Here is an 11,882-nt window from a genome sequence, read left to right as displayed (position 1 = left end):
GATACTGTGTTCCTGATCTAAAATATACCATGTGCAACAGCAAAAAATGATCACATCACTTGTGTTCAATGCCATTCTTATGTGGATGGAACAGGAAAATGAAAACTACGGTTCATCACCAACTTCTTCAGTATACCTTGTGTAAACATGTTACAATAGACACACGAGTGGTTAGTATTCAAATGAAAAGGTGCCTTCATGTGGGGACCAATTAACGTCAAAAAAGATTAATATTCAACATGCATCACTGCCATTATGTGAGTATCTCTTACTCTCTTGTGCCTAGGGACAGAGGGCCATCTAAAGAGCATTTAATCAATAGCTATTAGGCTTCACATCAGAATAATTAGATTTCACTATTAAACAGGGCTATTCCCCTGACAGAATGTCGAACATAACTTGACTGGACTTCTGAGACAGCCCATGTATGGAATGAATCGTTTGATATGATATAAAACAAAAAATTAAACAACCTGGACGCTAAATTAATTTTAAATCAGGTTGTTATTCCTTAAAGGTTCCAGCAGGTGTCAGTATCGTTCCTATTAAGAGACATTCAGGAGACAAGGCAAAAAGAGGATTAACTTTTTAATCGTATTTTACATTAATTTCTGATATAATACATACATGAGTCTTATTGGCCCTTAATAGGGTCACAACAACACTTTTTAAAGGTCATATATATCGTGGAAAAAATAACCAACTGGCTTGGAATTGATTAAAAAAAAAGAATGGTTACGGAAATCAACTGCACAACATGGAATTCAGTCACAAATGGCAGTTTCAAGTCTCTTTACGTGGCGTCTTGGTTTCCTTTAATCTCCTCCCCACCCATAACTCTTGCCATGCACAAAGGATTGACATGACAAAATAAAGCCTACATGACATAATTAAATACACAACAAATAGGTTTGGTTTCTGTGCCTGTGGTTTATTTAATGTATGGTAGGGTTCTGACGAGGATTCAAACCCTTTATTAAGTACAACAGAAGCTGGGTGTGTCTTGTAACCGAATGCTCAAACCATACGGAAGAAATATACCTTTTATAATGAATATACTGTACATGGTATCTATGTATGATTAAAAACAATCATAGTTAAGACTGAATGAACATTCTATTCACTGTAAAAGACTTGTGTTCTGTTGTGTGACATTTTAGGCAAATGGAACCTTTTTAATTAGCTCAAGGTTGAAAGGTCATTGGTTACTTCGAAAATAAGTGCTAGAATAAATGTTGGCGCCATTAGAACAGTGTTTCCCTTTCCTGGTCCTGGGGACCCAAAGCAGTGCACATTTTAGTTTTTGTAACAACACTCACACACTTGAGTCAACTAATCAACAATTCATCATCAAGCCTTTGATTTGAATCAGGTGTGTTAGGGCTAGGACAAACTAACAGGGTGCATCACCTTTGGATCCCCCTGGTCAAGCATTTGGGAAACGCTGCATTAGAAGGAAGTGTATTCTATACATTAGATGCCTAACAGAGTTTACTTTATCCAGATCAGTAGTATTGTTGCCAATTTTTAAAGTGCTTTACATCAATAATATACATTGTTAAATGTTTCAGATGGACAGAACAGATTAACGAATAACTTAAACACAAATAAATATATGTAAAAACACATACATACATGTGGTAAAACAACCCAAGAATGCTAGGATTCATGTTACTTATGAAATATCACATTATACAACTCATTGCACATCTCCACATATATATATATATATATATATACGGGATATATAAAGAGCAATGGATTATGATTCAAAGGGACTTGGTGTGTCCATATCAAGAGCTCTTTACAACTTGATAACTGTCTATAAATACAACACATACAATGGACCAGTCGTTTGGTCTTGGTGTATCGTCAAGAGTTCTTTTCAATGGAAGGTCTAGTTCTCCTAACCTCCATAGCCACTTCTTCTGGGTGAAATAAATAGCGCTGGAGTGTGTACACAGGTTGTGAATCCTTGGATGACTGATGAGGGAGGGCAAAAGTCAAGAAGTTACGTAGAGACTGTGACTACTTGAGGTGGGTGTCTCTCTTTTTGGCTGCAGTGAGCTGTACTGGAGTCAGTGTGTGTGTGTGGGGGGGGGGGGGTCTATTATGGAGGCAGCAGAGGGGGTTTGAAAGTACAGGCTCCAGTACAGTGGCGAGGGGTCAGCATCTTGCAGGAGAAATGGTGCAGGGCGTCATGAGCTTCTAGGGAGAAAGGGGATGTGTCACTTCAAACACTGGGCAGATGAAATGTATTTGTTGTATTTCTATCCACACTATGTATTCTCTCGTCCTTTCCTCTAAGTTCAGTCTACATGTCACAGTAGTTCTGCTCAATATCAAATGAGCTAGGAATTCGCATATCATAAGGACACACATGCTAGCGAAGAATAAAAAGTAGCACTTGCATAGGTACGGTTGGACAATAATTTGACAAAGACTACTAGTCATAATCAAAGTCCACTAGAAGGCTATGCTCTTGCCCAGCTAGCCATTGAATTAATTCACAAATGGACTGAAACTGGATACATGTTCTGTTTGTGGACCATATAAATTACCTTTTAGCTTCTGTTGTATTGCATAACGCGCCTTTCTTTCTTGATCCAACTCGCTGCACAAAGTGTCTAAGCAAACAACACATAAATAATAAGAAAAAAAAAACGCAATAATTGAGCTACAAAGCGGTGGTTTGTAAACTTTGAAATGGATGACTGTAATTTATGTAGTTCACCCTGGGGTATTTTGAGTGACCTCTTAGTGTAGTTGAAGTGTGTATTTACACTACCGCGTTCCAGTAACTCTAGAACTAGTCTATCCGTGAAAGGGCGGCATCAGCTGTTGTCGTCTACTGTATGTAACTGATACGACGATACGTAATGGTCTGCCTTTTACATTTTCCAGTGCGTGATTTAGGAGAAAATAACATTTACAAGCAAAACACAGCGAAATCAATCTCTCTATGGTTTGATATTATTGCAGTTCATTCGACAATTTCCAGTCAAATTGCGAAAAATGTTGACTATTTTACAGGAATGTTAAGCTATTATTTGTAGATTGTGGACATGCAGCCTAATCCTATAATGACCGAATTTATGCAAGTGTCACTTTCCCTTCTTCATTCTTGTGTGGTACAAGGAAGCAACAAAGTCAATATGACTGTTCTTGTACATGCATGTTTTCATACGTTAGAACGTCAATGCTATAACGATATGGGTAATTTCATTCAATTTAAGTCGAGACATATTATTTAATTTATTAAAACATTGACCATTTAGCATATTCCGATTATTTTTCCTGGAGACTCACCTCGGACAATATGAAGCTGTTGCACCATCTCTTCTCTGTAGGACAGTTCCCTCTTCATTTGGTCCTGAAAATTATCTGCATAGTGAGCAAGCAGACGGCTACTATTAACACAGTGCGCAAGTCCAAATAATAGAATTTAAGCCTAATGGGTTCTCAACATTATGACATATGACTATATTAAAATAAAGACCTCAATGAGTGGGAAACAGGAGCAGCTCTCGCTTTTGAAGCTAAACAATAATTTACTTCCATTTCAGCACCATGCCGCTGTCCACTAATGTTTGCTTCATTGTAGTCAATATGTTTGCTGTATGTCTCTTTCTGTTTAAACTCATTCTGATACAGGCTAAAATGGTGGAAACGTGAATGACTTTAACTCTTAAAAAATAAAGTTACATTTAAAAAAAAAACTAAGTTAAGAGATCAAGTTGCGCCTGTTTCCCCTCATGTAAATCTTTCATATCAGCTGCACCTCGACTCTGTGTATGTTTAAGCAGTAGGACAATAAAGCGTCCTACCTTTTAAACTTTGAAATTCGCGTTCCAACTTTTTTCTGAGCTCCACTTGTTCGACAAGCTGTTTCTGAAGTTCCTCTGCAAAACGAAGCGGTCATCACCATTATCATAATCGTCGTTGTAAAAAGGCAATAGGCAAAGCTGTAAATTCCAAATGTGGCTTTCAACATACTAGGCCTATATATTGCAGACCTATCTTAGATAGCCTGTTCAACAATTAAAGCATTTGATTTTGATTACAGGCATTTATAGGCCTAATACAATACAGGCCTATGGGTAAAAACAACCACAATGTTTCCCTTGGTTTATTTCCCTATAGTATCGTAATAACTATTATCAGAAGGCCTATGGTTGGAACGCTAACAGTCGTTTAGCCTCACTGTGTCTCCAAGCATGGTATTGCTAAATAATTAGCTCCATCGCCTCGGGGTTAGAGGCTCGAGCGCCGCAGCTTAATGGCTGGGCTCGTTAAAATATTAATAGTGTAAAAACGATTTCGTGTTACAATAAGTAGAACAATTCCGTTTCTCATAATTTAACATTAGAGGAGGTTAACGAATGGAAAACAATTCAAACGTGACCGTGCAAACTTGTGTTAAGCTGTAGGCATAACATTTTTTTATCAAGCGATTAATAAAAAAAATAGATTATTAGACAGATCATACTAGGTATTATGTTGTTAGTGCAGTACCTAGATATTGGAAGGGAAAACCTCACCAGTATAACATATTAGACTGGTGATTCCACACGTCGTAGCCTACACAAGACCAACATAGAAAATGGTTCTCATGTTCCATAAAAAGGCGTATAATTAACAACAAGAGTTTTTTTTCGAATGTTGAAATGGTAGGCTTTGAGGAAGTAGAGCTACAAATAGAGCCGCGTTCACACGTGTTCGTTATGTTTAAAATATAACTCTGTTAATCCAATGCTAAATATGATTTTTTTTATTCACAGAACCGACAATTAGCCTATTATGTTTAGTGATTTCCACCTTGCTTTGTTCAATTTAGAGATCTAATGACTTGAAACGAGGCTAGGCCTACTTGTTGGTCGTTTTGCATGAGGCTTTTTTTCAGAAACTATTTTTCAATATGAACAAATGTCAATGATCGTTGATAAAAGTCAAATGATTACCTTTAGCCATGTTTTCGATATCTTTTTCGTGGATCCTACTGACGTCATGCTGACGTAACGCCCCATCGCCTGCAAGAGAAATATTAAAGATGGCATCAGCTCATTAATTCATCTAATTTACTCAATTTTCTGTTATAAATTAACATATTTGCAACAGTAAAAAGTGAAAAACCTTTGGCTAACAATTTCGTAACAAAATATAATACAGTAGTCTGTATTACCATGGTAGGCCTACTAAACTTTTACACAGTTGCACACAGAGACTCACATGTTGGGCTTTCCTTTGCTTGGTCCTGATAGGCTCCCTGTGGAACGTCCTCTCTTGTAGGAGAACGTTGTTTATGTGGGTCGGAAACATGGAGGACACCTGATAAAGACAGACAGTAATAAGCGACGTGCCTATTTGCATACAGAAACTATACCATGAATATGTACTATGCAAGATAATAGGCCTACCGTTCGATTGCAATGGGCTGCTATGTTTTGATCCAAACGTAGATGGACAGTTCAAAGGCATTTGTCCATCCTTTTCATGTGTGTACACCTGCAAAATTAACCATCGCCATTAGTCAATACAACTGCAATTATCTATAATTCTCTTAATTTCACAAGCAATTCTTTGAGCGGATATACCCACGTGACACGTCTCCAATTTATAATTATAGGTTAGTAATTCAATTGTTGTCCACCTATCTAAATTGCGGTTTGACTGACATTAGGACGAGGCCGGCGCAGGCCTAACCTTTTCCCAACACACTACAAGGCTCGCAGTAAACACTCCAAAACAGAACCACTTCAATTATCTTTAGAACAAAAGACAAGACACGGGCCTAGGCTCCCACTCGGCGACCTTATTAAAACAGGCCTACTCCATTCTCAATCTCTTTAATATTGGGACGATGGTCTTTTTTGTAAATGTCATTGCCAAAATGTATTTTAACAAAAGATAATTTCCATATTTGTTCCAACCTGCCAATGTATGTCTAAACAGGCTCAGCCTTCTGTAATGTCAGGGTTTTCAACAGCACAATAAAACGTCATGCGAGAAGGCCTGGGTATAGTTAATATAAGCGGCTTTTTTTCTTCTTCATTTGACCAAAATATGAAATCCCCTTGCAAAAACGCGTTGAATACATCACATTGGCCTACTGTTTAGGCTTCACACTGTTAAAAGCTGCCAGCCATATCAACATCCTATATAGCATAGGCCTATGACAATTGGAACATTAAACATAGCATGGTGACCATGCTTTATGCCCATGCATTTACAAGACCAAACATCACCCATTTTCATATGAGATCCAAACAAGTCTCCATGGATTGATGCCTAAATTATTTTACAAACATGTGCGTAAATAGATTGAACATCAAAGCACTCATATGGACATTGGCACACTTACTTCGTACACCGGTGTATCATGGCGCTCTGACACCTGTCCACCCTGCCTCTCGTCATCAGAGGACCCGGAGTGGGGATCTTCCGGGTGTGGTCCTGGACTTGTCCCCAGCTCTTGACTATCTTCCGGCCCGGAATGGGCTGAGTTGAGGGGCGGGGGACTCTGACGGTCCTCCACTGACAGTTGGACTGACTCTTCATCCTCTTGTGCCCTGTTTGACTCCACGTCAACGTCTGGGTCGTCCACGCTATCCACATCCGGGGACATAGACCTATAGCTAGAACTTTCACTCACGAAATCTGGCGATAGGTAACCAGAGCGCACACCGCTGTACGTGTCCCTGTTGCCGTATAGCTTTGCAATGCTTTCGGCGTCTTTCACCACAGGTCTGAACGCAGAGATGTAATTTATCTTCCGTGGAGTTGTGGGGAGTCCTTCCGTCGACCGGGCCTCATCCCCGGATTTATCCTCGTCGTTCCGGGTGGATTGTGAGCTGGAGCACCGTTCGCTGTCGTGAAAGCTATCCTTAGGTGTGTTTGCGCACCGGTCACTTTGATCCGATAACTCGAGATCACTCTGTCGGACACTTAAGAGCTCTGTGGGTGGTTTGGGTGGTGACTGTTGATACGGTGGCATCGGTAGGCCACCTGCAGTAGGCCAAAACATCGGGAAAGAGGGATAGATACTGTCCTTTGCTCCTGGCCAAAAGACACCCGAAACGTTGGTTTTATTTGTCTCTCCCACTCCGTCGTCCTTCTTTTGACACAGTCCAAACGCAGGGAATCCATACGGGTGGGGGAAGAGAGGTGGCTGGATCTTTTGAAGCATCCCAAAGCTCTTGCTGGGCACAGGGATAACCGGGTAGTTCCGGACGCCATTTGACAGACTGATGTTAGGCCTACCTCGGTCTTCGTCACAGCGCAACGTTTTATGGGGTACCTCAGGGGAACTTCTTTGGGTTGGGTTACTGGTGGAATGTGACTTCAAAGGAGAGGACATGGATGACCCACTCATAGGTAGCGTCCTCTTACGACTTCCCCCGTTGAACATCGCTTTAACATCCTCCCACGCGTGGGCAACATCATCCGACGAGCTTTTGTCTGTTAGTTTGAGGTGGCGCCTCCACGAATTGAAGTTTGCTGCGTCTGGCTGTGTATACTTGGACTCGGGAGTGCGATGGGAGTGGAATATGAATTTATTTGGGGAAAAATACATGTTACAATATGTGCATTTAATGCACTTGGCCCTCGAGCTGTTATACCTTGCAGGTATGAAGCTACCTCTGCTTCCCCAAGCGCATTCATGAGAGACATCAAAAGCGAAATTTTCCGGTAGCTTCGGTGGGTTGTGAGCACCGAGGAATGATTTACATAGCCTCTCCGCCTCCCGCTTGGTGATCATACCGCAGCGCCGCGAGGAGATTGGCATGGCGCCAGCGCGCCTCAGTATCTCGAGCTGGACGGGCGTGCACTGGACGCAGGTGATTCCAAGAGCAACGCGTCGGTTATGGATTTCGTTGTAACTGTAGTTCTTTAGCAATGTGTTGGATATCTGCGCCAAGCAAAGTCTTTCCTGGCCATCTATGACCAAAGACACGATGTGCACTCCATACAACGCGGTCTCGCTGACTTGGTTAGGCTTCAGGGAGATGGGGCTGGAGAAGGGCTGAACGTCCTGCTTGGAGCTGGGGGAAGAGCTGGAGTCTCGTCCCGCTGGTTGTTGATTGGGTATCGACTCCATTCCTGGAAGTCTGTAAATAAATAAAATAATTTTAGGTTAGCCTATTGCACTACCAAATAGGCCTACAGTTGGCATAACTCCTGTCAAAAAAATGCACTAGCTCTAAATTGTTTGCAATTCATTCCTAAGAAATAAATAAAGTCCATGAAATTATAGCTTTGTAATTCATCTTACCAATAGGCCTACGCACGCACATTTCGTGCAATAATAATATGGTCAAGGTCTTAAAAGTAACGCAGAAGATCAGTATTATTATTATTATTATTATTACACACTTAGTGTTATTATAGAACAATCAAAAAAAAATTCAACCCAGCATTATTCACAAAAGACAAGGATTAGTTAGCTATTCGTTTTTGGTGACACAGTTCTAAATAAATACATAAATAATAGCCTAATAAATAAAATAGGTCTACATAATTTAATATAAACGTTCAATTTTATACGATCATGTTTAGTATAGACATATTAATATTAAGTGTCTACATTTTTTTTTTTTTAATTGTATTGTATTTTTTTGTAGGACTATGCCAACTAAGGCTATCCATGATCAGTTAGTTGTTTATTGACGGGACCTTTTCCTGTCCTCTTTAAATCGGCTCAGAGGCGAGGGTGATTACTTAAGAACTACATAAGATCCTTACACGCAAAAGAGCAGAAGGAAAATACACTCTGAGCTGCGCCAATGCGCTTACCAGAGAGGAAAAGAACAGCTAAGCTGCTTTCTTGGTAATTACACGGGTTCAATTGTACGTATTTGATCTGTTAATAAAAGACTAGTCATATATATAATTAAAACATCGCATGCGTGTCTCCCTAGATTAACGTAGGTACAACGGCTTATAGGCCTACAATAAAATAAAATAAATCGACTTTTACAAAAGGCAAATATTTCCCTCACATCCGTCACATCTTTTTTGTTTTGCGCAACGGTTGTAAATATATGTTCTATAAGTCTTCCGAAAATAATATATTAATTGGAAAATAAATTAAAGGTAACACTTACGAAAAACATGTCAAATATGAAGCTGTTGTGACTGGTGATGAGACATTAAAATTTCAATAGAAAATACACAAGACAACGAATTGAAAAGAGTAAGATCTTTACCTTTCTTTCTGGAAAAGAACACAGTACTCCTAGCCTTAGGAAACAACTTTTCATCAAAAAGTTGAACAAAAATCCCCGACACAAGCAGAGGTCTAGTCCGAGATAAAAATATACTGTTGCTGGATGGACCAAGCGTTCAGACTAGCTTAATATCTCTCTGTCTCTGTCTCAGTACAGTGAACGGACTTCCATCCTCTTCGACTCTCACGGGCTGAGTGGCGCACGAGAGAGTGACCGCATGGCAGTCCTCGAGCCTTCGCCACTCCTCAAGACAGCAGTCGACGCTCCTCACTGAAGAAGTGACCGCTAAACTAATGGATGGCAAGGCACACCCACTTAGCGTTCCTTCTCTTTAACTATATTATCTCCTGGACAATGAAGGAACAACAGCCACTAGGCTATCTCTTGATCCATTTAAACTTTACTCAGTGGATCTTTCATAGAAGTGGGGGAAAAAAACATTAAGAGAAAGATAGATGGATAGATATATATTGCATTAATATGGTGTGCTAAGTAGTAAGGTGCATTTGATAGATTTCTATATTGACACAATTAATGACCAACGATATTTTAATAATAGACATAATTATAATTTGATGCGTGCTTTTATTTGTCCTATTTCACACATGTAGGTACAAGTGTGTATTATACCCATGTGCTAATTGGAAATGTTTTTATGATTTATTTATTTTGCATATCCCAACTCTTCATCGGAGAGTAACTGTCCCTACCAAATGCCAATGAAGGCCTATAGACTATTTCCAGTATTAACAAACGAGCAAATTTAGGACAAAACTGAATATGAAATCGAAGGCAACAAAATGGCTGAATGTATCATTTATCAAGTTCCATGACCATCTGTTTTGCTTCTCGTGGACACGCAAATCAATTCCAGCCCTTCTGGTAAAGACGCCATGAATTTTAAGGCTCGCGTGCTTTTGTTCGAATGTCAAACAATTGGACACGTTTTAAATCACATACTGTGCATTCTTAGATTCTGCATTGAAAATGGACCGAATCCTAGATGAGCGGATAACTTGCCTCGGGCGGGACTGTCATATGCTGCTGCACACCCTCCCCCTCTCTCAATACCCACCACCCACGAACCAAACTGTCAGTAAATGAAGCAAATTTGTTGAGCACACAGGACACGGTGCGAGCAGATTGCGTCTACAAATAGAGTGATATATTAGAGCAATAGGCTGAGGTTAGTGATGAAATCCAATACTGTAAGACCATATTAACTATTCATAACCTGATCAATGCCCTTCGGTTAACCCCAGTAAGCCTTGTGCTGAGGTATCAATACCTTGTCGGGGCATAAAGTTCAAGGAAAGGCATGCAAACTTTTCTTTTTAGTTTAAAATAACATTTAAACTATTTGCACAAGTAGGCCTAAATACACGAGTTGAACAACATTTGGGTACAGTCTGAATGACATAAGTTTACGTTGTGTTTGAATTGTTGTATTTTAAAAAGTAGTTTTTCCAATTTGGTTTTTATTTTTTAAGGACTTACTAAAATTACCTATTTGTGTCTTATTTTAAAATGCACATGTAGCCTGGATGCCTATAGCCTATATTCCTAACATTGTCTGTCCTAAATGGACACTGATTAAAATGTAATTAATCAAACTGTCCGGGCCAAAATGTGAACAATTACCACAATCAAATAGGAGTTAATAACGTCCACAAACGCCCCCCAGCCAACTATTGCTAAGCAGACACCATTAAAGTAGAACATCTATGCCCTTTAAACCTAGCATAAATTAGCCTATACATAATATGTTGCCATTGACAACTAGATTTTACATTATGGATGAGTTAGCTACATATATAGCTTACCTAGGTCTAGATGAACTGAAAACAGTTATGCGCCAGATGTTTTGGGATTGACACCCTCCGTCTCGTAGATATCACGACCTTAAACATCTATGGTTTCTTTATTAAAAAAACAATGTCAAAAGAAATTCTATCTATGTAGGCCTATTAAATAGCCATGCAAAACATTAGCCTATAATGAGCACGTGGACAATAATTCGTCTCTTCATAAATTTGTCCTATTCAAATGTTAATCATTATTATGCTGATGAATATGAGAATTATTCTCGAAAGTTGGACTTCGTTTTCCATGCAATGCACACGCACCATAGTCAGACAGCGAGAAATACCGTCAGTTTGGCTCCCTGCAATATTGATAGAAAAGGAAACCTAAACCCGAACCGGTCCCGTCGTGTCGTCTTTCACAATCAAAAGGCTTTCCTGCAGCCCAACAATAATTACAATTTTATACTGTAATTATTCCTGTGTTTTTAATTATTTAGACCACCGACTGAATACGCCATTGTGACCGCTTATTCCGGAGAAACGTGAGCTCACGTGGCTCACAACGCTCTCATTAAAGGCGGGAGTTCAGCGCAGGTATACAGCACGAGAGCAGCGCTTTTAATTAGCGGATTCAGCGGTAATTTTAGGCGAGCCCTTTATTACCGTTGGATACACATCAATGAGATCTTTTTTCGAAGAGTAAATTACCTTGAGACTCATTTATATGCATTCAATTGTTTAAACAAACCTGCGCTACAATATTAATGCGTTCCGTGTTTAAGTCAGTAGAATTCCAAACTCTGTAGAAGGTGAACGTAATGTAATATTTAATACATGGGTAGATTAGATA

General features: G+C 39.6%; 1 protein-coding gene across 8 annotated transcripts; it reads right to left on the bottom strand.

Moving 5' to 3' along the window:
• Nucleotides 1-575: 575 nt before the first annotated feature.
• On the bottom strand, nucleotides 576-10,274 carry LOC129844814 (SKI family transcriptional corepressor 1 homolog-B-like). Of its 8 annotated transcripts, none has more exons than XM_055912949.1 (9): nucleotides 9,207-10,274; nucleotides 6,362-8,108; nucleotides 5,418-5,505; nucleotides 5,230-5,328; nucleotides 4,962-5,030; nucleotides 3,828-3,902; nucleotides 3,310-3,384; nucleotides 2,562-2,627; nucleotides 576-2,208 (listed from the first exon to the last, which is right to left on the bottom strand). In XM_055912949.1, the coding sequence occupies exons 2-9, from the start codon at nucleotides 8,096-8,098 to the stop codon at nucleotides 2,111-2,113; spliced, it is 2,307 nt and encodes a 768-aa protein (XP_055768924.1). In that variant the 5' UTR covers nucleotides 8,099-8,108; nucleotides 9,207-10,274; the 3' UTR covers nucleotides 576-2,110. The 8 variants fall into 8 exon arrangements, with proteins under 8 accessions (XP_055768924.1, XP_055768925.1, XP_055768926.1 ...); XM_055912950.1 differs by having other exon boundaries at nucleotides 576-2,205; XM_055912953.1 differs by having other exon boundaries at nucleotides 2,115-2,208; nucleotides 3,310-3,373.
• Between the last annotated feature and the right edge of the window lie 1,608 nt (nucleotides 10,275-11,882).

The sequence above is a fragment of the Salvelinus fontinalis genome, unplaced genomic scaffold (assembly GCF_029448725.1).
Source record: "Salvelinus fontinalis isolate EN_2023a unplaced genomic scaffold, ASM2944872v1 scaffold_0233, whole genome shotgun sequence".
NCBI lineage: Eukaryota > Metazoa > Chordata > Actinopteri > Salmoniformes > Salmonidae > Salvelinus > Salvelinus fontinalis.
Note: the sequence above shows the minus strand (reverse complement) of the source record. Positions and strands in the feature narration are given on the sequence as shown.